The sequence below is a fragment of the Camelus bactrianus genome, chromosome 23 (assembly GCF_048773025.1).
Source record: "Camelus bactrianus isolate YW-2024 breed Bactrian camel chromosome 23, ASM4877302v1, whole genome shotgun sequence".
Taxonomy (NCBI): domain Eukaryota; kingdom Metazoa; phylum Chordata; class Mammalia; order Artiodactyla; family Camelidae; genus Camelus; species Camelus bactrianus.
This window is the reverse complement of record NC_133561.1, coordinates 17,224,854-17,249,797: the sequence shown is the minus strand read 5'-3', so window position 1 is coordinate 17,249,797 and position 24,944 is coordinate 17,224,854. Positions and strand designations below refer to the sequence as shown.

At 47.0% G+C, this 24,944-nt stretch overlaps 1 protein-coding gene across 1 annotated transcript in view; it reads left to right on the top strand.

The window, feature by feature from the left end:
* Nucleotides 1–892: 892 nt before the first annotated feature.
* PARP1 (poly(ADP-ribose) polymerase 1) overlaps nucleotides 893–24,944 on the top strand; it is a 40,826-nt gene continuing 16,774 nt past the window's right edge. Inside the window, exons 1-12 of the mRNA XM_074351695.1 lie at nucleotides 893–1,190; nucleotides 5,533–5,698; nucleotides 12,631–12,746; nucleotides 14,057–14,271; nucleotides 16,000–16,099; nucleotides 17,908–18,024; nucleotides 18,669–18,845; nucleotides 21,168–21,312; nucleotides 22,776–22,916; nucleotides 23,591–23,833; nucleotides 24,497–24,565; nucleotides 24,761–24,893. Coding sequence (XP_074207796.1) covers nucleotides 1,071–1,190; nucleotides 5,533–5,698; nucleotides 12,631–12,746; nucleotides 14,057–14,271; nucleotides 16,000–16,099; nucleotides 17,908–18,024; nucleotides 18,669–18,845; nucleotides 21,168–21,312; nucleotides 22,776–22,916; nucleotides 23,591–23,833; nucleotides 24,497–24,565; nucleotides 24,761–24,893 — 1,742 coding nt within the window. The 5' untranslated portion in view covers nucleotides 893–1,070. The remainder of the gene's footprint in view (nucleotides 1,191–5,532; nucleotides 5,699–12,630; nucleotides 12,747–14,056; nucleotides 14,272–15,999; nucleotides 16,100–17,907; nucleotides 18,025–18,668; nucleotides 18,846–21,167; nucleotides 21,313–22,775; nucleotides 22,917–23,590; nucleotides 23,834–24,496; nucleotides 24,566–24,760; nucleotides 24,894–24,944) is intronic.

Sequence of the window (24,944 nt, the reverse complement as noted above, 5' to 3'; positions counted from 1 at the left end):
TCTTTTATTTGTTCCATCATATATTCCACCTGCTCTGTTTACCTTCTAACCAAGATTCTTGCCTATGTCTCACAATCTACTTGCCTACCAACATCCATGTCTCCTAAATTACTAAGCTCTCTTCTCTATATTTAACAAGTTTTATGTTTCATTCATCCTTTTTATTTTTCTTGTCTTCTGTAGTGGAACTGATTATTCCCCAAAAAATTATAATAATGTTTTAAATGAATAAAATAAAATGCAAAGAACTTAAAAAGAAACCAATTATATAAAAATATAGTTCTACATTAAATAAGATCTAATAGCAGCAGGTCTTTTAACTACCGCAATTTAAGCAGTGAGGAGCTTAACAATACCGAGTTCTCTCCCACAATTGTAAAGTGATAGGAAAACATCTGTGATGACTATTGCTGACAAATTCACAGCTACTGCTAATACAGCTGGGATTTGTGTTCACGCGTTAAAATTCATAATGAAGGTGATGCTGGATTTCAGTTAGTATTCGGTCCTAATGGTCTACGGACTGCGGTTAGAACCCCCACTGAGGGCCACTCCAAGTTGACCTCCCTTTAGCAGGCCGACCACATTCCCGAACCAGCCCAGCTCTTTCCAGACCTGCCAGCCCTCGGGGGAGAGAGGATACACTTATTAAAAGGGGATGGGGTGGAATTAGTTGTGATAGCACGTAAGACTTCTTAGGGACAAGTGGTTACAGAGGTGGTGCCTGATGGTTCAAAGAGCTAGCTGCAGGCGTGGTTCCGGCGGGACCCTGCCCCCAGCAGCCCTGTCGGCCTCGCGCAGCCGCGGGCGCCGAGGAAACACCGCCCCGCAGCCGGCAGGGGGCGCGCGCGCCGGCGGCCCCGCCCCGCGAGCGTGGGCGCCGGGGCGTGCCCGCCGCCAGGCATCAGCAATCTATCGCGAGCGGCGGGTGGTCTGCGCGGCGTGCTCGGCGGCGGCGGCGGCGGCTCTGGGCGGTTGGGCGCTTACTGGGACCGGCGGGAGAAGCGGCGGTGGTGTGTCTCCAGGTCGCGGCGTCTGGCTCCCGGAGCTGCAGCGGCAAGAGAAGGAGGATGGCGGAGTCATCGGATAAGCTCTACCGGGTCGAGTACGCTAAGAGCGGGCGCGCGTCTTGCAAGAAATGCAGCGAGAGCATCCCCAAGGACTCGCTCCGGATGGCCATCATGGTGCAGGTGCGGGCGGAGAGGCCGCTTTGTGCGCGGCAGGGGCTTCCGCACGTCCCGGAGGGGTGGGGGGAGGGTGGCCCGGAGCAGCGGGCCCGGTCTGCCGCTCCGAGACTGCGCGGGGCCTGCAGGCGCTGCTGCTGCCCCTCGTCCCGCTTGTGGCCCGCAGGGTGGACCCTTCCGGAGGGTTTTGCTGATCTTGCAGGAAAAGCCCGGGAATACTGTCTGGAGCTCGTGGTACCTTTTACTTTGTGAAAATAAGGAAGTACTTCCTTATTTCTGGGTGTTGGAATTCCTGTTTGTTTTATTGCCATTCGCCTTGGAAAGAAAATGTACACGTGGTCTTTTGAAACTAGTCCGGTTTTGACCTACCTAGTTCTGGAAGATTTTTGTCCTACATTGATGGTGGCGACTGGCAAATGAGGATTTTTTTTAACCTATTTTTGGCTATCATTTCAACACCCGCTCACTCTCTTTTTCTTCTAATTATGCAAAACTGTGCAAGTTGGTTCATTTCAGTAGAGCGCATTCACTTTTGGCTTAATTTATGGTTTAAAACATTTTCCCCAAACTTTCCAAGTTCACAGACACGTCCTCTTGATGCATTTGCAGCCATCTGGTTTGAGTAAGAATGACTGTGGAGGTTCCTCGTCTGGGCTTCGTAACAAACAGATTAGGGATTTCCCTCTGGTGGTCCGGTCCCTGAGGCTTCCCAGATGGCCAGAGGGGTGCTGGAGTGCCTGTGAGGTTGTGTCTGGAGACCTAGGTGGAGAGGTTCCTGCCTCCTCCTTCCAGCTCCAGTCTGTCTGGGTAATCCTGGTTCCCACCTCCAACGTAAAGCTATTATCAAGCTTAGTGCTCATAGTCCAGGTAACTTGATTTTCCTTCCCTGCGGTGAGACAATAATGTATTTTAGGAATGACCGGATAGTAGTTATGGGGTGAAGGGAGTGGGTACCAAGTGTATTTTAGGCTGTCTCATTTCATAATATGACAGGGACTAGGGTTGTCATCCTGGTATCTTTAGGGCCACCTGAACTCAATACCTAGCACACAGTACTTACTCATTCAGTAAACACTTGCTGAACACCTACTAGGTTCCAGTCACTGAGTAAGGTACTAGGGGCACAAAGAGAGACCACCTCTGGGAGCTTCTGGTTTTGTTAAAAGGGTGATGACTGGTTAATTGCTGTAGAGGGGTGGGTGCTGCTTATGGAGCTGTGCACTGGATGTTGTGTGCCCAGGATGGGAGCTTGCAGCCAAAGTGGCAGAAGTTGAGGATAGAGAGGTAGACAAGGCTTACTATTTGAAGAGCCGTATCTCCCACAAAGAAAGCATCTTTTCATTTTATCCTAATGTTTGGGCGGCTGATGTTCTAAAGTTCTGTGTTAATGCGGGGGCTCTTAACCTGGAGTCTGTGGGATGACAGAACTCAATGGCATATAGTCCATGGGTTCAGATAAGAAAAAATTTTTATCTTTGTCTTCACTAGCCTTTAGATAAAATTCATTCTTTTCTTAAAATTACATTCATAATTATGAATGTAAGCAGCAAAGCAAAGGTGTTATATAACAGTACCTGTGATTTTTGTCATCTATAATAGTTACTTTCATGTCACTTTACAGTTACTGGGAATTTCTCAAAATAATCATTTATACTCATCACTACAAGATCACAGTAGTTATTAGAGTGGGTACTATATCTTGTTATTTAATGCTTTAAAGTTTATGAAGTGCTTTATCCCAGTAAACTTCTGAAATGTTTTGATAATTATTTCAGTATGATTGATTTCCCTTTTGAGCCTCTGTATTTTATCATGCATTTTAAAATGTCGGTCTCTGAGAAAGAGACATCCAGAGGCGTCACCAGACAGCCAAAGAGGACCCTGTTCTATTGGGAAGGACAGACAGAAAATCTAAGTCCAGCCAGAGTGTGGAGGCTAGAATGACACTGGTGAGGGACAAAGAGTCCAGGGGAGTACGGGTGGTTTCTTGAGTAATCAATTCTTGAACCAAAGCAATTTAACATTCAGGGCCTTCCTTTTGCATTCCTGACAGTGAAAGAAATTATTATTAAAAGTAATTGTGGTTTTCTCCCATTGTAATGGGGGTGGAGTTGTAATTCAGAATGTAACATTGGCCCTGGAGGCTGAACTGGTGGCGGCCAGAAAGAAAGAAGTCATTCTTCTCCCTCTCCCCACTCCTGGGATCCAAAGACCGTCTTTTACATTTGTATGGGAGGACTGTTCTCTGAGTATCTAATACCTGATACTGGTGTCCCCTGAGGCTTTCCAGTCCTGACTAGGAGGGGCTGTGATGGGCCCTGGTGTTCTAGGGAGCACCTGAGGCAAACAGCCTGGTGACTTTCCTTGTAGTGATGGTCATTCTGCATACTCTCTGGGGTGGGCTGGCTGTGGTACGGCCTCCTTTTGTGGCCCATTTCTCAGGAAACAGACTGAGAGTGGGGACACTGGTGCATGGTGGGCGCCCCTGTTTGCTGAGTATACAGCCAAGGATCCTGCTGTTTGCTCAAGCCCTGTGGCTGCCAAGTGGAGGCAGTAGTCTTGTGACCTTTGTCTAGTTCCCTTCCTGCCAAATCATCCCGGTCCTCAGTTCTAAAGGAAAGCCCTGCCTTGGTCAAGAGTTCTTTCCTTTCAAGGGAGAACAGGGCCCCGAACAGCCCCCCGAGCTTGTGCTGTGAATACACCCGTGCCCAGCCCTCTCTGGTGCCTGGCACTGCCTGGTGGTTGGGGACACACACAGAGACCAAAGTTAAGGGGCAGGTGTGGGGCCCCAGCAGAGCAAGGAAGAAATGTCAAGAGTTCCAGTGGGGTGAGGGCACGTGCCCTCCTCTGCACTTAGAGAAGGTGTAGACGGGGTACCAAGGTGGGAAGAGCCAGTTCAGAGCCACTGCAGATGTTGTAATCAGACGTCCAGATGCTTAAGAATGTGTCGGCTGCCTTGATGAAAGTTTGAGAGCCAGGAGAAGAATCCCCTGTCTGAAATGCCATTTGTTGTCTGTTTGAGGAGGGCTGACTTTTGTTTGATTTGGAAGGAGTGTCTTTTCCACAGCAGGAGTTCCTCCATCCTCCTTTCTTCCTTCTTCCCTCCATTTTTGAGTACCCACCACAAGTAGGCGTTGCAAGTTGCTAGCAAGACAGGCGTCAGCCCCTCTGGGAGCTTCTAACCCAGTGCAGGACACAGACAGGAGGGGGCCTGCGGGGACCTGAGGAAGTGCTGTTCCCTCAAGGTAGGGCCGGGGAGCATCCTGGGCCCAGGGAACAGCCAGTGCTGCTGTAAACTCAAGCTGCATGGTGCTGAGGAGTCCTTGTGCCCTGACCTTATTAACTCTACATTTTGTTTAATACTGGATATTAAATCTAGAGAGAGGTCACTCACTGAGTAGGAAGGGGCCAGTTGGGAGACCTTGTCACTGCTTTTTCAGAACACTTCCCCTGTCCCCATGACTCTGTCCTAAAAGTTCTGCATGGTACTTATTTTTAATACTGTTTTAGTATTTTTATGCCATCCGCTTGGCATTTAATTTTATGTTCTCTTAAAGCAGATGTTTGGGGCCTCCCTTGCTTCAGTCAGAGCCGTTTGTGTATTTTTAAGTACCTCTTCCTGCCGAGTGGTGTAGTGGAAAGAACTATGGTCACAGGTTCAAGCTGAGGCTGAGTCCCTTGCCTGTGTGACCCACCCCCATACAACTGTCAAATGGGGTGGTGGTTTCCCAGAGGCAGTTGCGGGGTGTCCCATGAAGGGACCTCCCAGTTCTCTGGGGGAGGGCGCCTCCCTCCGGTCCCTTTCTCTCTCATAGATGTCGATTCATTCCACACACATCTGTGTGGCTGCTGCCAGCGTGACACTTATGGGACACATTTGCCTGGCCTGATGCCTTATCTGGAACTCATTCCCCGTTGTTCTGAGTGCACAGAGCCCTTTGGGCCACACGGGTACTGGTGGCCTGGCCTGATGGCAGTGGTATGGCCTCCCCTAGTGCGGGGATTCAGGGAGCAGGGCAGCGTCTTTGTGTTTCCCATGCCCTCACCAATCTCTGAGCTGAGTCTGTGACTGAAACTCATGGGCCAGTGTAGTGACAGTATGTGGCTGAGTTCTGATCTGAAAGGCCGCTGGTCTGTCCCAAGGGTGGGCTCGGTCCTGGTCCTGGTCCCCAGGGCCAGCTCAGCACCCGGCAGTCACTTTCTTAGCTCTGAGGGACCATCCCCAGGGGTGGGTGCTGTGGCCCATCCGTTTGCAGCTTTTCCCCTGCAGCCTGGGCTTGGATGTGGGGTGCTGAGGGCCAGGCTTGAGCTCACTGCTCTTTTTCCTCCTCTGACTCCGCTCTTCCAGTCGCCCATGTTTGATGGGAAAGTCCCGCACTGGTACCACTTCTCCTGCTTCTGGAAGGTCGGCCACTCCATCCGACACCCCGACGTCGAGGTGGACGGGTTCTCCGAGCTCCGGTGGGACGACCAGCAGAAGGTCAAGAAGACCGCGGAGGCTGGAGGAGTGACGGGTGCGTCGCGGCGGGGGGACAGGGGGGTCTTTTCCAAGAGAACAAAGGGAAAGCCCTTCAGCTCGCCCCCTGTCTGACACATGCGTGTGGAGGACAAGGTGCTGTTGCTTCAGCAGCACCTCAGTGACCTGGTGACATTTTGTTTCTCCAGATGCTTGAAATATAGCCCTTAAATTTGTTGTGGTTTTTTTAATAGACATTGTTTTTTAGAGTAGTTTTCGGTTCACAGCAAAATTAAGCAGAAATAACAGGCAGTTCCCAGATACCCACAGAGGCAAGTCCCCCAGAGATGGTCCATTTGTTACCATCCCTGAATCTACATCGATGCATCATCTCCCAAAGTCCATAGTTTATGCTAGTGATCACTCGTGGTGCTGTACATTTTATGTGGGTTTGGGCAAATGTATAATGACATATATCCATCATTATAATGTTGTACAGAGTATTTTCACTGCCCTATAAAATTCCTCTGTGTTCACCTGTCTTTCCTTCCCTCCCCCCAACCCCTGGCAACCACTCATTTTTTTTTTACCCTCTCCATAGTTTCTCCTTTTCCAGAATGTCACATAGTTAGAATCACTCATTATGTTGCCTTTTCAAATTAGCTTATTTTACTTAGTAAATTGCATTTAAAGTTCCTGCTTATCTTTTCATGGCTTGGTAACATTTCTTTTTAGCACTGAATAATATTCCATTGTCTGAAGGTACCACAGTTTATTTATCCCTTCACCTACTGAGGAACACCTTGGGTGCTTCCAAGTTTTGGCGATTATGAATAAAACTGCTGTAAACATCCAAGTGCAGGGTTTTGTGTAGACATAAGTTTTCAGTTCATTTGGGTGAATACCAGTTTGCACAGTTGCTGGTTTGATTATATGGTAAGAGTATGTTTAGATTTATAAGAAACCGGCGAGCTGTCTTCCAAAGTGTCCAAACCATCTTATATTCCAAGCAGCAGTGAATGAGAGTTTCTATTATTCCTTGTTCTTATCAGCATTTGTTGTACCAGTGTTTTGGATTTTGGCCATTCTGATAGGTTTACAGTGGTTTCTTGTTTTAATTTGCAGTTCCCCAGTACCATATGATGTTGAGCATCCTTTTTTTTTTTTTTTTAACGTTGAGCATCTTTTCACATGTTTATTTGCCATCTATTTATGTTCTTTGGTGAGAGGTATGTTCAGATATTTTCCCCAATTTTAAATCAGGTTCTTTTTATTGTTGAGTTCGTAGTATAGTTTGGATAATAGTCCTTTATCAGATGTGTCTTTTGCATACAGTTTCTCCCAATCTATGGCTTGTCTTTTTTACTCCCTTGGCATTGTCTTTCACAGAGTGGAAGTTTTCAGTTTTAATGAAGTGCACCTTATCAGTTACTTCTTTTGTGATTTGGATCTGGTGTTATATCTAAAACGTCATCACCATACCCAAGGTCATCCAGATTTTCTCTTGTGTTATCTTCTAGGCATTTTATAGTTTCATATTTTACATTTAAGTCTGTGATCCATTTTAAGTTAATTTTTGTGACAGGTATAATGTTCATCTAGGTTAAATTTTTTGCATGCAGACGTCCAGTTGTCCCAGCACCTTGTTGAAAGAGCTGTCTGTTCTCCACTGTACTGCCTTTGCTCCTTTGTCAAACATCAGTTGACTGTGTCTGTATGGGTATATTTCTGGGCTCTGTTCTGGTGTCTTTATCAATCTGTCTATTTCACCAGTACTGTACTGTCTTGATTACGGTAGCTTTATAGCTTGAAGACAGGCAGTGTCAGTCCCCTGACTTTGTTCTTCAATGTTGTGTTGGTTACTCTGGGTCTTTTGCCTCTCCGTGTAAACTTTGGTCAGTTTGTCAATATCTACAAACTTCACTTGTTGAGATACCTTTAAATTTTAAATGATTGATTTTTTTATTACCTTTTGAAGGAGATCTTCCATGACTGTATTCTCATTTCTCTGCCTTCCTGGGAACTGACCCAGTTTAACCTGTTGTGACTCCAGGCTGTTGATGGGAACATCAGCTGTCCTTCCCGAAGGAGTCATTAGTGCCTATGCTAAACTGTTTCCTCTATTTGCTGTCTTTCTTGCAACTGTGCATGTTTATCTCAAACTTCTCTGATCTGCTGGAAACAGGTCAGAAACAGCTCAGAACTGTAAATGAAAACAACAATAAATTTGCCAAGAAAGGGTCTGGAGGGTGAGTGTATCAGTTTTAGCAGAGGGCAGATAGAATAAAAATTTTCTTGTTCTGTGATTGTGTTCGGGATGGTGGGGGTTATCCATTTAGGGACCTAGGTATGTTATATCTAGTTAAAATTTATATGTTCAAATTATGTTATTTTATAATGTGAAAAAGGATGGTAATTTTGCTGTAAATGTGTTTCTTTTGTGAAATTATGATATGTCATAAAGTTAAGATACTACCTACTAATTGTCAGGGATTTTTCATCCAAGGAGCCTAACTTAATATATTTAGACATACAGAAAGTTTAAATCATCCCAGATCCTGTAATTCAGCGAGAACTATCATTAATAATTGTCTTATTAGAAAAATTTTTTCTATTCAAATATTGCTCTATGTGTTTATCTTCTTTCCTGTAGAAATAGGATCCCACCCTAAGTATTACTTTTTTTTAAAGGCTCAGTCACCTTTTTTAGTGGTAAGATATGCATAACACAATATTTACCATCTTAACCATTTTTAAGTGCACATTTCAGTGATACTAAATGCATTCACATTGTTCTGCAGCCATCCATCTCCATCTCCAGAACTTTTTCATCTTCCCAAACTAACGCTCCATCCCCATTAAACTATAACTCCCCCTTTCTCCTCCCCCAGTCTCTGACAACCACTATTATTTCTGTCTCTATGAATTTGACTACTTCTGAGTATGCATAGAAGAGGAATCATAATAGTATTTGTCCTTTTGTGTTTGGCTTACTTCATTCAGCATAATGTCTTCAGGGTTCATTCCTGTGGCATACGTCAGAATTCCCTTCCTTTTTAAGGCTGAATATTGCTCTGTTGTATGGCTGTACCACATTTTGTTGATGAATCCCTTCATTCATCCATGGACATTTGGGTTGTTTCTACCTTTTGGTGATTGTAAATAATGCTGCTGTGAGCATTGGGACACAAGTATCTGCTCCAGACCCTGCTTTCTATTCTGTTACATGTATACCTAGAAGTGGGATTGCTGGATCACATAATAATTCTGTGTTTTATTTTTTGTGTAAACTGCAGTACTGTTTTTGCAGCAGCTACAGGTATACATCCCCACCAGCAATACACAGTGTCCTGATTTCTCCACATCCTCATCGACACTTTCATTTTCTGGGTTTTGGGGGTTTTTGGTTTAGGTGTTGTTTTTTTGGTGGTTTTTTTTTTCCGGGTGTTTTTTTAATAATACCCATCCTAATGATTTGAATTGTATCTCAGTGTGATCTTGATTTGCATTTCCCCAGTGACCTACATATTGCATTTTACAACTTACTCTTTTCACATTAAAGGTTACAGATTTCTGTCCTTATTTTTAAAGGTATTTAGTATTCATTTATTGAGATCTTGCTAAATTTGGTGCATAATTTCACATATTTGACATACACTAATTTCATCAAATCCTTGCAGTTTGTCAATTTCTACAGTTAAGGAGCTGACACACCTAGAGGTCAGGTAACTGGTCCACGGTTACACTGGTAAGTGCCTGAGCCAAGATTCAAATCCAGACTCTCTTGCTCTTGAGACTAGACTTTTAACCACCTAGCTCTGTTACAGACAGAACTGCTGCATATTTGTCTGTCCTGGGCACCTGTCCAGTTAATTCTGTAATTCCAGGAGGAGGGATTACTGCTAAAAGAGATGATTCCGTGTGTGCTGAATTGCCTTTCAGTAAGGCTGTGTCTCTTGTGCTGTCAATGAGTGATATACCCACTTCTCCACTTCCACACCATCCCTGAGTATTTTCATTTTTTTTCATTTTGCTCCTAGTGAGAGAGAAAATTTTGTCATGTGTTGATCAGTCATTTGTGTCACTTTGATATTTGTGTGTCCTTGCCTCGTTTTCCTTTCCTCGTTTTTCTTTTTCTTAATGAAATGTGAAAGATAACTAATTCTTTGTCTCATGTTTTGCAAATATTTTTCCTAGTTTGACATTTTTATATTAGATACATTTATTGTGTGTTTTGTCACATTGAAGCTTCACCTTTGACTTAATGCTCTTGTTGTCAGATCTGTCTTCTTATTTACAGAATCTGTTTTTGGTATTTTGAAATCTTTCATCTGGAGTTTTAAAAGTAGTATACATACAGTTACATGCTATGTGTACAGTTCAGTGAGTTTTGACAAATGCATACACACGTCTGACATGCACCCCATCAAATTTGTGTACCTAACGCCCCCTGAAAGGTCCCTTATGCCCTTTCGGAGTCATCCTCCCCCTCACCAAGGTAACCACTGTTCTGATTTCTCTCTCCCTCTGTGGATTAATTTTGTTTAGATTTAGAGTTTCAGGGGAAAAGGAGTAGTGTGTATTTCCCTTGTAAGCTGCTTTCACTCAGCATAATGTCTGTGAGGTTGTCATCCAGGCTGTCTCGGGTGTCATCAGTTCTTATTACTGAGCAGCAGTCCTTGAGGATGTCACAGTTTGTTTTTCCATTCTCCTGTTGGTGACTTTCAGGTTGTTGACAGTTTGGGGCTGTTGTAAATACAGCTACTGTGAACACTTGTGCACGAGCTCTGTATACACCTGTGCCCTCACTTCTCTTGAGTAAATACTTAGGAATGGAGTGGTAGGTTGTATGGTTGATGTATGTTCAGCTTTTTAAGGAAACTGCCAAACAGTTTTCCATCTCAACGTTGCCACCAGCACTAAATGAGAGTTCTGGTTCCTCCACATCCTCATCAGCACTTGGTACGGTCTCTCTTTTTAATATTAGCTATTTTGATAACTGTGTAGTGATAACGTGTCATTGTATTAATTTGCATTTGTCTTCATTATTGAGTTGTCACAATATCTTAGAATATTCTAGGTGCAGGTCCTCTATTAAGTGTGAGTGATACAAATACCTTCTCCCGGTCAGGTTTGCCTTTTCATTTATTTACTGACATTTTTTGAAGAGCAACGGTTTTTTTTTTGTTGAAGTTCAATTTGTTGATTTTTTTTTCTTCCTTTATTGGGTAGTACTATCTGTCTCTTAAGAAGTCTTTGCCTACTCTCTAAGATCATGAAGGATACACTCCTTTGTTCTAGGAATTTTGTAGTTAACTTATCTTAAATTATTTAATTTTACTTATCCTAAATTAACTTTTGTGTTAGGTGTGAGGGAGGAGTTTTGGGGTTTTTCCCTGTGTGGATATCCTTTTGTTCCAGCACTATTTGTTGAAAAGACTTTGTCTTCCTTGTCAAAACCAGTTGATGATAGATTTGTATCTGGTTTCTGGTTCCATTGATTTATGTGTCTATCAATACTACACTGTCTTAATTACTATAACCTTACAGTAAATCATGAAATCTCATAGTGTAATTCCTGCATCTGTGGTTCCTTCCAATAGTATTTTGACCTTTCTAGGTCCTTTGTGATCTCCCTACAAATTTTGTGGTGAACTTGTCGATTTCTTCCCCCAAAAAGCTTGCTAGGAGTTTGATCAGTATAGCATTGCATTAGATCTGTAGATCAAACTGGGGATGATTGTTATCTTAGTAAATTGAGTCTTTTGATCCATAAACATGGTATTTAGTTCTTTAATTTCAGCAGTCTTGCAGATTCTATGTAGAGAGAGATCTTGTATGTCTTGTTAAATTTATCTCTAAGTGTTCTGTGTCTTTTAATGCTGTTTAAATAGTAGTGTGCTTTCTTTTTACGGTATGTTTATTGCCAGTATATAATGTTTTATGTTGACCTTGTGCTCTGCAAATTTGCTAAATTCACGTAACGGTACTAGTGGCTTTTCTGTAGATTCCTGAGAATAAGCCCACAGTTCCAATCATGTCATCTACAAATAGAGATGGTTCACTTGTTCTTTTCTAAATTCACACCTTTTATTTCTTTTTCTTGCCTTAATGCACTTACTAGAACCTCCAGTTCAGCATTGAGTAGAAGTTGTAAGAGAAGACAGCCTTGTTTTATTCCTGATCTTAGGAGAAAAAACAATTAGCCTTGGAATTTATTTTTATATAAGAAATAAATCTAGCTTTTGTCCCAGATGCTTGACCATTTTTCCCCCAAGATTCTTTATTGAATGATTCAACCTTTTCCCACTAATTAGAAATACCACCTTACCACATACTTAATTCTTTTGTTTTTCTTTTGATTATAAGTGTTTTGTTTGTCAGCTCTTATTTTTGGTGTTTTTTTTAAATTGAAGTATAGTTGGTGTACAATATAGTGATTCACAATTTTTAAAGGTTATGTTATATTTATAGTTATTATAAAATATTGGCTATATTCCCCATGTTGTACAATATATTCTTAAAGCTACATATATTAATTCTTAAATATACTTATGTCTGTTTCTATATCAAGATACTCCCTTTAATTCAACATTTTACTTTGATAAATGAAAGTATAATGGAAATTAGAAGGCAGAGTTCAAATTTAGTATGGTTCAAGGCTTTCATAGTAAGCACTTAATAAGTTCTTCCCAAAGTAAAGGGGCTGCAGAGGAAATAGAGAGAAGGGGATGGTGAGACCCCCACCAGCTAACACTGCTGTTTCCAAGGAGACTGTATGAGAATTTTTTTTTATCTTATAGCCAGAAAAGAAGCTCTTTTAACCAACCACAATGGTTAGACATAGGTGTAGATGAAATGGACCAACTGTGGTCACCCAAACACAAGGCGTCCTGGTAGAAGAATTCCGGGGAGCTGGATGAGGAGGATAGGGACTCTGGAGCACCACTAGGGCTGTTGAAATGAGTGTGGCTGTGTGTGGTCCTTCAGGCAAAGGCCAAGACGGAGCCAGCAGCAAGGCTGAGAAGACGCTGGGTGACTTTGCAGCGGAGTATGCCAAGTCCAACAGAAGCACATGCAAGGGCTGTATGGAGAAGATAGAAAAGGTGAGTACTTGGGACTTCATGTGTCTGACTTTCCAGATTTCTTGCATGGGTTGTCACTGAATATCTCAAAAGAAAAAAATATGTATAGGGGATTTAGGTGGTGGCTCAATACTAGTGGTTCAGAATAAAGTGGAGATCTTAGTAGACACCGGAGAGGACAGTGACTTTTCTTCCAGGCTGGTCTGGTCCTGATTATTCACAGTCTAGCCCTCGTGTGTGTAGCTGCACCTGCCCTTAGACCTGGGAGAGTCTGGAAAACATTGACACAAGGGGTCTCTTCTGGACTCACAGTGGCTGTGGGGAAGCCATTGGTCTGTGTTTTATGGTAGGATTATGTTTAAGGAGTGGGTTGATATGAGCCTCCAGGCTTCTTCCACTTAATCAGGAATTTCATTAACCCCCCTTTCCTACCAGTTCCCGTCCCTGCGGAGTGACAGCTGGTGGGGTGGAACAGATGGCTCTCTGAGCAGCTGTGGGCAGGGGGGGAGGGTGGGCTTGTGCCCTTCCGCCTCATTACCCAGGATCCTCTGGTCTTAGGTAAACATTCTGATTGGTTAACTTAAGGCATTGGTAGAAGGTTTCTACCTTGGAATATTGTACAGGAAATTGAGCTGAGGCCGTGGGTGTTTAGAGAGGAAAACACGAGATTGCCAGGTCTTCTTTAGCTACCTCCAGCCACAAGAATTTGAGGCAAAAGTTAAGGTTTCAGAGAGAACACTGGAGGCTCTGTGCTGTTGGCTGTTGCTTTCCCTGAAATGCAGTAGTATCGGTGCCCCGTGTTTTGAGTTTTCCGATCTGAGGCTCACAGACATGAGACTCTCTATGAATGTCAGGCCTGGAGTTGTAAACCTGGCAGGATGGCAGGACTAGATTCCAGCTTACGGGCTTTTACTGCTTTTTAAGGGACCTTCATATGTGTAAAGAGACTGATGGGCCTGGGGAGGTTTCAGAAAATCCCTGCTAGAATTGGGGCCTGCAGTATAGCATCCCAGGTGTTTGAGGCCCCAGCTTTGTCCTAGTTCATCATATTAGGTGTTCCTGTGCCGGCATCAGGTCGGCAGAATATCCTCAGGGTAATGTTATCACTTCCTCACTTGCCCAGGCAGCTGGGTAGGTAGGTAGCTAGTTAGACTTGACCCCATTTAAAATGGGGTGCTGAGGCTGGAGGGAAACAGAATCCTCGGTGGCATAAAAAAACCAAACCTCCCAGCGGCCCTCCATTTGCCCTCGGCGTGGACCTGGGCACAGGGTGAGGGCTTACACCATCCTTCCTTGTCTCTCTTTGGTACCACATGTGGTTTCTTCTGCAGGGCCAGGTGCGCCTGTCCAAGAAGATGCTGGACCCAGAGAAGCCACAGCTGGGCATGATTGACCGCTGGTACCACCCGAACTGCTTTGTTCAGAACAGAGAGGAGCTGGGCTTCCGGCCTGAGTACAGTGCGAGCCAGTTCAAGGGCTTCAGCCTCCTCTCTGCAGAGGACAAAGAAGCCCTGAAGAAGCAGCTCCCGGGCATCAAGAGTGAAGGGTGGGTGGACGGCCCTGGGAGGGTCCACAGGCCTCAGGGAGAGGCTTGACACAGGCCCAGAGTCCACACCACTCCTGTGTTCCCCTTGCTGTTCGTCAGAAAGCTGGGGGTGCAGACCTTGGAGGGACGGTGACTGCAGAGCTCAGCCCCACCCCTAGCCGAGGCAGCAGAGGACAGAGCAGGAGGGACCCTGGGAGGCCTGCAGTGCATGTTCCTGCAGCTCCTGGTGGTCTTTTCCCCGTTAGCATCTGATCTCCAGGGGCAGGCAGAAAGAGTGAGTCCCTCCTCACCACAACAGCCCTTCGGACATTTGGAGAGCACTCTTCTGCCCTGTCTGAGCATTCCCCTGGCCAGTGTCCACCACCACCGTTCCTCTGAGCCCTGCATGACCCACTTTCACGTCCCAGCGGCGTCCTCGTGTGTGGATGTGCTCCTGTGTATCAGTTCTCTGAGAATGATTCTGGGAGAATCTTGACCATTTTTAAATGCGACCAGGGTGGGCAGTTGATAAGAAGGGCCCTGGTTTAGAATTCAGAATGGTATGGGTTTTATTCGGTATTAACATTTAAATCTGTATTGTTGCTGCTTCCCTCTGCTGGTCCCCTGGCCCCAGTCTTGACTTGCTGGGTAATGAGCACACAGTGGGCGTGGCAGGGCTGTGGTGTGCTCCATGGACAGTGACTAGGCTGTGTTAGGATCAGGGTGACCCCACGTCTCCATCGTCCAGCAGCCTTCATGCATTATTTCGGTTCAAAACACACAAGTTTATGGCACAGCATATGTGGAATGTGTAAGAAAACTGGAAAGTCAGGATTTAAAAATCCTCAGGGCGCTTCGACACATGATGTAGGTGAGGAATGCATAAGCTCATGTTTATGCAGTAACAGCAGCAGTTGTTGAGCACTTGGCATGCTCTGCTGAGCGTTTTACATGGAATATTTCATTTAACCATCATCACGGTCCTGCAAGGTAGATGGTATTCTCTTCCCTGTTTTTTTGGATAAGGGAAAGTGTAGAGGTTTGATCTCAGGCTTGTGTGATGGCTGAAGTTGATTCCTTAGCACGGTAGAGGTCCTGCCCTGTTTTTTACTGATACTGAGGGCCTCAGTACCACCCTTAAGTCAGGGGTGATGCGCTGGACGCGGTCAGCAACGTTTGCTGACCCAGCTGAGGCAGGTTAGTGGTGCCTAGACTGTCGCTTCCTGTTTGTGCTTTAAATGTCAGTGCAGCCTCCCATGTCTCAGAACAGCCTCTTGGCCTCAGGAGCAGCCCTGTGTTTTAGCTCCAACGGCTCAGCGCCTGCACTTGTCCTTTGTGTTTCTGCAATCCCTGCCTTTCAGCTATGGTCTTACTTCTAGCATAGTCCCCGCCAGAATCTTCCAGGCCATCTTGTCTGTGCCAAGAGATACGTGGAGTTTTGACATCAGAAGGGCCTGAGCCCTGGATGCTGTGCTGGCTTGTTCCAAAGCTCCAGAGTGACTGCTGTCCCCCTCCTGGCAGCCAAATGTGTCCTGAAATGGATGAAGTCAGCTATAGACACTGCCTGGGCAGATGGCGAGCTCCTGAGAGCACTGAGTGCACGCGGTGTGAGCAGGGCCTGGCTGAGCTGCATTAAAATAGCATTAGGATGCTATGTCAATGCTGAGTCATGGGCTCTCAGCATTTTGATAGCTCTGTTTCTTCTTCTTATATCCTGTATCTTCCTCTTATATCCTGTATCTTTTTCAGAAAGAGAAAAGGTGACGAGGTGGATGGAACGGATGAAGTGGCCAAGAAGAAATCTAAAAAAGAAAAAGACAAGAATAGTAGGCTTGAAAAGGCCCTCAAGGTGAGTTCCCAAGCTGGGTGTCTCCTCTTCCTCATCCTGGGAGGAAAGTTCGAAGGAGGTGTGTGTGTCCTGCTTACCAAGACCTTTAAAAATTCCCAAATCGATAGCTTCTGTTAAATTGCCTGCTTTTCCCTGGATTTTCTTCTCTCCTCCCAAAGAAATGGTTCTTTTTCAAAAGCACCCACATTGGTGCCAGACCAGCAGCCAGGCTCAGGCAGGAGCTGCGCCACCTGCTCTATTCACCAGCCTCACGCTGGGATGGTCAGTTCATGCTTCGGCTACAGGATGCACCACTGTGCGTCCCAGACCTGTAAGGTCACTTGCACGTTGGAAACTGGATATTAAATTCAGGGATACCAAAGGTTCTTAGCACAGACAATGGCTTGAAGAGAGATGATTATTCCATACTTTTAAATGACAATCTCTGATTGAAAAAAAAGAAATCGAAAGCATGCAGTAAAAGAAGACTGACTGCCCATTAGATCAGTGGTCACTACTGACCAGAGTGATTCATCACTGTGTTAGTTACATGTGTGTTGAAGCCAAATAAAAATTATGAAGCAGAAAATAGTGGGTGTTTCGGAAACCGAGGGAGCGCAGTCTCTGCCTGGGAACATGATTTCCATGAGCCCTCTGCTGGGCTCTCTTGGGTGAGCATTCTGTTTTTGCTGGTGGTATAAAAACTGGAAGCAACTTCTAGTCTGGTTCCAGTAGCTTGACAAGAATCACAAATGTGAGGCGGGGCTGTCCTTCAATAAAGAATGTCTGTTTTGTGCCAACTGGCTGCAGCGAGGCTCCGGTGCTCTTTGGCATTTGCCCTTCAGTGGGCTTGATGTTCTCCCCTGTCTCCAGTGTTGTCAGGGGTTAAAAAAAGTCAGAAAATTGAAACGCTCCACAGCTTCCTGGCCCTGTCGCATCTGTCTCTGCTTGCCTGGCCATGTAGGCGAAATCATTCTGCTGCTTTGATCTCACCTTGTGCCCTAAGACTTTTTCCTTGTGCTCTCTCCTCTTCGTTTCCGGTGGCCGAGCACGTGCTGCTCAGGGGTGGGTGTTATTGGAAGAGCCCTGACAGTGAGGCTGGGACAGGATGAGAATGTGTGTGATGCAGCTTTGTCAGTTAAAGTCCTCCTCGGTGCTGAGGGGGCCCGTTTTTCATCTCCGTTTTGCAGAGGTGGGGTCTGAGGCTGAGATGTGAGAACCTTGCCCACTACTCTAAACAAGGAGGAGGCGCTCTCCTGCCCTGCCTCTAAGGTGGGGAGGCTACGGCCTTCCTGGGCAAGGCAGTCGTGAGGATAAGTGAGATGACATGAAAAGATTGCCACGAAGAGTAGGCACTAAGACTTAAAATTCCATTTTCAGGAGAGCTTAAATCTATTTCTGTGTGACACAGAGTGTAGCACAAGGAGAAGGTAGTCGGAGGTGTTTGGGGATTGTCCCTACTCGCCTTCCGATTGTTGAAGCGCCACCCCCTCTTCCCCTGGTGCTGGGCGTTGGGGCACAGAAACCTGGTGCTACGGCGCTTTTCTGTGTGCCCAGAGACTTGTTTCTGCAGGTGGATTCCAGGGTCCCGGTGCCTGGGCTGCAGCCTTCCCACCCCCTGCAGGGCTTCCCCCAGCACCCTCTCCGGGCCGACCCTGACCGCACGGGCGTGTATGGGGCGCAGTCCCAGTGTTGCGGCGGCTTTGGGGGCAGCTCAGCCAAGGGATAGGCTATGATTGGAGTCTAGGCAAGACGGGGATGGAATCTCCCTCCAGTTGGGTTTTTCTTTGGAAAAAAGTTGGTCTCTCAGCTGCAGGGTCTCTGTACAGGCCCAGAACGAGCTGATCTGGAACATCAAGGACGAACTGAAGAAAGCATGTTCGACGAATGACCTGAAAGAGCTGCTCATCTTCAACAAGCAGCAAGTGCCGTCCGGGGAGTCGGCGGTGAGCTGCCTTTGTGTTACGGGAGCCGCGAGCCGGGCGCCCAGGCGGTGTGCGGTGACTGCCCCGGTGGAGTGTGGGAGGCCCTCCGGTTGAACACCTGCTGGTATTAATTGGGAGTGAAACTCCATGGTCGTGTTGCATGGTCATCGCCATCGAGGTCTCCATTTCTGGGGGCAGGAAGGGGCAGGCGCTCAAGGACTCAGATGGCTGTGCCCCTGCCTCATGTGTTCATGCCACACACTTTGGCCCAAGAAGCTCTCTCTGCTGCCTTCTTCCCATACTCCCCGAGGGCCACCAGGTCTGTTTCCCCCTCATGCCCTGCCCTGGTGCCACTCTCGGAGGGGAGGTGGACACTGTTCCTTGTGCAGAAACAGTGGATGCTCTGGGCTCTCCCTTTATTTATAAGTCACTGAGCGAAGGAGATGCTGCAGGAACACTTCATGTGTGGAAATAAGGTCTCTTAAAGACAAAAATCCAAGCTCCACCTGTGACCACCTCCCCAAGGAATGTTAAGGAGCTTCAGGGCAGGACCTCCCTTCTTTTTTAGTGAGTGAGGTCCACGTAGATTCTTCATCCCACATTGGTAAATGTCCTCTCCTGGAGCCCCTTCTTTCCTCTCTGACGTGCTTCTTTACTGGCTTCAGATCTTGGACCGAGTGGCTGATGGCATGGTGTTCGGTGCCCTCCTTCCCTGTGAGGAATGCTCAGGCCAGCTGGTCTTCAAGAGTGATGCCTATTACTGTACTGGGGACGTCACTGCCTGGACCAAGTGCATGGTCAAGACCCAGATGCCCAAGCGGAAGGACTGGGTGACCCCAAAGGTAAGTGGGGAGGACCCTAGTATCTATACAGAAAAACCTGGTCCCACCTGGGCTTGTCTACACTTCAGGTCACCACGACTGCAGAGCAGAGTTTCTCAGACCTCTTTACATCAGGGCCATCCTCACGATCAGGATATAAAATCATATTATTGGTTCTGTACATTTGCAAACTACACAAATGTAGAACCAAAGCACTTCTAACTGGAGCACAGGTTTGTCCAATTGGTTTGAAATCCTCTTGCTTGCAAAGAACCTGGATTATTTTTATTTCTGTTTATAAGTGCCTACCCTCTGCCAGACACTGTTCTAGCACAAGGGACACAGTGGTAAACAAATGGTAATTCCTGCCTTTATGATAGAGTTTTTCTCAAGGACATTTCCTTGCCTTGGTGCTGGGGGGGAGTTGGGTCCAGAGTCTACATATCTCCAGTCGATGTCTCTTTGTTGAATTCTCAGAATGCAAAACACCTCACTTGGGGAACCTTGTTTGGCGTCGTGCTGGTGGGGAGCCAGCAGTGTCTTTAGGGGCTGGCTACTGGAAGGACTCCCCCGGGCCCTCAGACTTGGTGCAAGCTGGCGCCCCACCACCTGGGGCTGTCGTGGCTCTGTGGTTCATGGGGATTCGGGATTTGATGTCTGTCAGGTTCATTCACTGCCTGAGCTTTCTCCTGGGGGATTGAGCATTTGGACCAGTGATACACAGTGAGCACTCCATAGTTGTGGCTTGATTATCCCATGTTTTTGGCACCACCATCTCGACGTCTAGAGCTGAGCTCCATTTCCCACTGGCCCTCTCTTGCTCCTTCCTTTCTCCTCTGTTCACAACCATAATTACTCTAACTTTTCTCTACACTTCCACTTGCGTGAGCGCTTAAAACAAATCTGACCTTGTCACTTCCCCGACCCTTAAAATCTTAACAGTGATTCCCCATTTCCAGTGGAAATATTTTCCCAGTTTTTCTGTGAGTGTCAGTATTACACTCATTTGTGGTATTTGTATCCCTTTTAATACCTTAGGTTGGGGGGAAAAGCTTGTAATATGAACTATTTTCTATTTTATACATCAGTTGCACAGTGTCTGTGTATACTTTTAAAAGGTTATTTTAAAAGAGTACGTGCATATGCAAGACATTTTGTCAGGTCGAGGGTGCTTGCTGCCCATGCAGATTCACAGATTTACAGACCACATGTAGGGGCTCTGCTGCCCCCGGGGGCTTGGACTACGGAATCAAGGTCAGCTCCTTAGCTTAAACCCCCTCCCCCAAGGCCTTCCATGACCTGGCTCTGTCAGCTTCCTGCAGCCCCGCTTTCTGCACCTTTTTTCTCCTAGCATACCACTCACACCACGCCGACACACACATGAGCACGCACACACACTCCCTCTCCCCACCTCAGCCCCCTCTGTCTCTGTAATTCATTACACGCTCAGTTCTGGGCAGCTAACTACTAGGGACCCCAGCATACCATGACATCAGTCAGATACCTTTCCTGAGACAGCCCCCTGCTTTTTCAGCTCCCAGCTGACTTAGCAGGTCGCTGCCTCCAAGGAGCACTTCCAGTGTTCCCAGTGTTACCTCCCTGCATCACTTAAGCACACCTCTGGTTTAGAAGCCAGCTCCTATATGGAGGTTTACTTTCGTATATCTGACTCTTACTCGAGGCTGAGCTCCTTCCTCAAGGGCAGAAACTTCTAACCTCTCTGGGATGTGTGGCACATGTTCAGTGCGCAGCATATGTTTTACCCAGTGGTCAGTCATTGATCATGGATCTAGCAGGGAAGGGCTGTTTCTGGATGGGATGAAGACTTAGAAGGTCAGGGACTGTGGTCTCCCTGAGCCTCATATATGTGATGTTTATTGAGTGACCACTTGGAGCACAGCCCACTGTGAATCACCTGGGGTGCAGGTGGACTGTATTGATGGCAGATTCGGTGTTGGATCCAGACAGTTGTTGAGCTCCCTGAATCCAAACGCCCTTCTTCTGGGAAGGGAAGGGAATTACCCTGATCTCCTTCTGGTTAATAATCTCTCTCAGTGTGTGTAGTCTTGGGCAGGGCTTGCCATCATGGGATGGGCGTGTTGACCCTTGAGGGGAACAGCGTGAGAATGAGACCTGGGAGGTTGTAATCCCCGCAGTGATTCCCTGACCGCCATCAGCTGGTGTGTGTGTGTGTGTGTGTGTGTGTGTGTAAAGCCTCATATCTTCCTATTTTATGTTATTCTTTATTATAAGAAGAAAAAAAGAGATTCTTTAATTCTTTGCTCTATCGAGTGGTTATTTCAAGGGAGAACTGGTTTCTTAACTAAAACTTAAACTCCTCAGGAATTCCGAGAGATCTCTTGCTTCAAGAAACTGAAGATCAAAAGGCAGGACCGTATATTCCCCCCAGAGACCAGCGCCCCATTGGCAGCGGCACCCCCGCCCTCTGCAGCCTCAGCGCCTGCTACAGTGAACTCTGCTCCACCAGGTAGGGCTCCAGGGCTGACCTCAGGTAGGAGGGCTGGGCCCCCATCTTAGGAGGAAGGAAGTATCCATCTGAGTTCTTTTTTGGCTGATCCTGTGGGGAAGCCCTGCCCCTGTTCTCCCCATCCCACCCCCAGCAGGATTAGGAAGGCTGGGGAAGGGGGCTTCCAAATAAGGCCAGGTAGACAGCTTCCCTGCACAGGCATCGAAGTATCCTGTCTGCTTCTGCACTACAGAGCCGCATTCCGGGTCTCACCTTTGGATTTCTGTGAAGCCCTGCTCCCAACAGTCATCCGAGCCTGATGTGATGCTGGGTCTCGATCTCATACAGATACATATTGTGATCAGTGTCAGGAGAAATACTCCACACTAGCAAAGACAGTGAGATCAGTTTGTGCTTTTCTGGTAGAAGAGACCCAGTCTTTGTACTCAGGGACACGTGGTGCTGTCTAACAGTTATGGCCACAATGTGATGGGTGGAGGACGAGGATTCCTCCGTGAACATGAGCCCTTCAGTGACCTCCTTCCATCCCCTGGGGAGGAGGCATGTGGCTGGTCATCCTGAGTCTACCCTGCTGCATGCAGCCTGGGTCCAAGAGCACATGTGGTGGGCCAGGCGGGGTTGGGGTCGAGGCCCTGCCTGGAGGATCCCTCCTGCTTCCCCCTCCCTGCATTTCACAACTAAGTGATTCTGTTACTTGCAGAGACCTCGGCCAGCTCTCAGGTAGACCCTCTGGGTGTCCCTGGTTGTTTGCTCTCACAGGGACCACTTACAGGACGTCTCCCCACAGTGTCTCTTCTCTGTAAATGTGGAGCCAGCTCTGTACATTCCCATTTGTAACAAACAGGAGGCACATCCCTGTCCTGGGTCTTTCTGGCCTGGGATCATTGCTGGACACCTAAAACATCACGGTTCTCTTTGCTTGAATCGGTTGTCCCACCTCAGTGTGGTCTTGCTGACCAGAGCTTCCAGTGACTGTCGTGGACAAGCCTGATTTTTGAAATGGGGTTAATTAATAAAGTACTGCGTAAGAATTGTAGTTTATTTTTAGACATGGGTGGGAAAAGAATAATGGAAGAAGTTGGGAGTTCACATGACCTACCCCCTGGCTTCCCACCCACTGCCCAGCATCCTGGTCCTTGAGCACCAAACACAGCCTCCCTAGTCTGCCTGTGGGGCAGACCGGGAGCCCCACCCCGACCCCGGTGTGGTCCCATCTGTGCTGAGAGTTGGGTGCGGGCAGTATGCTTTCCTGTCCTCAGCTTTCCCACTACCCTAGCCCTTTTCTTCTATTTACATAGACTTCTCTCTAAGGAGAGCTCCTTCTCCCTTATCACAGAGGCTGCTGAGGCAGTTTGGGGGCCTCGTGGCCGGGGTCTTGGCTTTCCCTGGGATCTTGCTGCCCAGTTTCCTGCTCCTCCTCCCTGGGCAGCAGCCCTGCCTAATGAGTCTGTTCTCCCTCCCAGACAAGCCGTTAGCCAACATGAAGATCCTGACTCTTGGGAAACTCTCCCGGAATAAGGATGAAGTGAAGGCCATGATCGAGAAACTCGGGGGGAAGTTGACAGGGACAGCCAACAAGGCCTCCCTGTGCGTCAGTACCAAAAGTGAGTTTAATCTACCTGTGAACCACAGGGGGCGCTGTCTGCCTGTCATGGTTGTGTTGAGTGAATGAGGGACGTGCCCAGCATGGTGTCTGGCACACAGAGGGCCCCACATGCGTCTCTCATCATCTCCGGCACCATTCTGGTTCTCTCTGGAGGAAAGTCGGTATTGCTGCTCCCTGTTGTGGTCTCCATTCATGTGTCTAAAACTCCCGACTAGAGATGAGCACACAGTTCTCATCGCCTAGTGCTGTCCCACAAAGTGCTGGTAGGTTCACCACCAAAACAACAGTTCACAGCTTAGGTACATTTGGAAATTGCAGCAGTGAGCAAAAGTGAACAGGTTTCTTTGCAGGCTTACTGTGAAAAGAGACCACTAAGTCTCCAAGCCCATAAAACTGTATCCCACTCATCCTATATGGATCTGAATTCCAGGTCCTTTTTCTGTGGAATGCCTGGTAACATCTCCTGTAGAAGAGTTTGAGGCCCTCACTCATCACACCTTAGAAAAAGGGGGATGTGGCTGGTGAGAGACCATTGTTGAAATGAACAAGGTCCCTGAGCACTAGAGTTTGGAGGAAAGGAGAGCTGTGGGTGATGAGGGTTGGGACGTACCAGTAAATAACAACTCTATAGTGATTTCACATTTAAAACTTGTTTCCTTCCGATTTGAACAGAGGAGGTGGACAAGATGAATAAAAAGATGGAGGAAGTAAAAGAGGCCAACATCCGCGTGGTGTCTGAGGATTTCCTCCAGGATGTCTCTGCCTCCACCAAGAGCCTTCAGGAGTTGCTCTCAACCCACATCTTATCCCCCTGGGGGGCCGAGGTGAAGGCTGAGCCAGTTGAAGCAGTGGCCCCAAGAGGGAAGTCAGGGGCTGGGCTCTCCAAGAAGAGCAAGGGCCCCGTCAAGGAGGAAGGTGAGGTCTGGAGCTTGCCCCCTGCAGTGGCCTTGTCCTGCCATGGGGCATGGACCTGTCCCCAGCCAGCCAGGTCCACCTGTGCAGAGCCTCTCCCTCTGCCCTGAAGGTCTGTTAAATGCTGCCCACACCAATGTTCTCAATTCATGTTCCCTGGGCACCAAGTGGCAGGGGATTCAGGGTGGTGGGAGGCAGCACACAGAAGCCACATTGGCATGTGATACAGGTGATGATGACCCGCCTGCCCTGCCTTTCCCCTTACTTTTTTTTTTTCCCCCCAAATGGAGGTACTGGGGATTGAACCCAGGACCTTGTGCACGCTAAGCATGCACTCTACCACTGAGCTGTACCTTCCCCTCACTTTTTTTTTTTTCCTTTTCTCTCTTTTTTGTTTTTTTGGTTTGTTTTTGCTTTTTCGAAGTATAGTTGATTTATAGTGTGTTAATTTCTGGTGTACAGCATAGTGTTTCAGTTATACATATGTATATATAAATATATGTATTTCTTTTCATAGTCTTTTTCATTATAGACCATTATAAGGTATTGAATATAGTTCCCTGTGCTACACATAAGACTTTGTTGTTTATTTTATATATAGTAGTTAACCTTTACTTTTTAATTTATTTTTAATTTAATGTTTACATTTCTCTGTCCACTTCCAAGGTCCCAACAAATCTGAAAAGAGAATGAAATTAACTCTTAAAGGAGGAGCAGCTGTCGACCCTGATTCTGGTAAGGAAACGAGAGTGAGCGGAGTGGGCCGTGCCCCGCCCTCCTGCCTCACGGCTCCCCAGCCCTGGGAGCACATGCGCCTTATGGGGAAGCTCCTGTAAGTGGTGCTGATGTATCTGAGCAGGTGTGGGCCCTGAGCCTGCAGACTCCCTTCTCCCTGTGGGGGCAGACTCGCAGGAGCTCTGTCTGTGACAGGTCTGGAACACTCTGCGCACGTCCTGGAGAAAGGCGGAAAGGTCTTCAGCGCCACCCTCGGCCTGGTGGACATTGTTAAGGGAACCAACTCCTATTACAAGCTGCAGCTCCTGGAGGACGACAAGGAGAGCAGGTGTGTCCCGGAGGGGGTGGTGTCCAGAGTTGCTGTGCTCTTGAAAGTGTG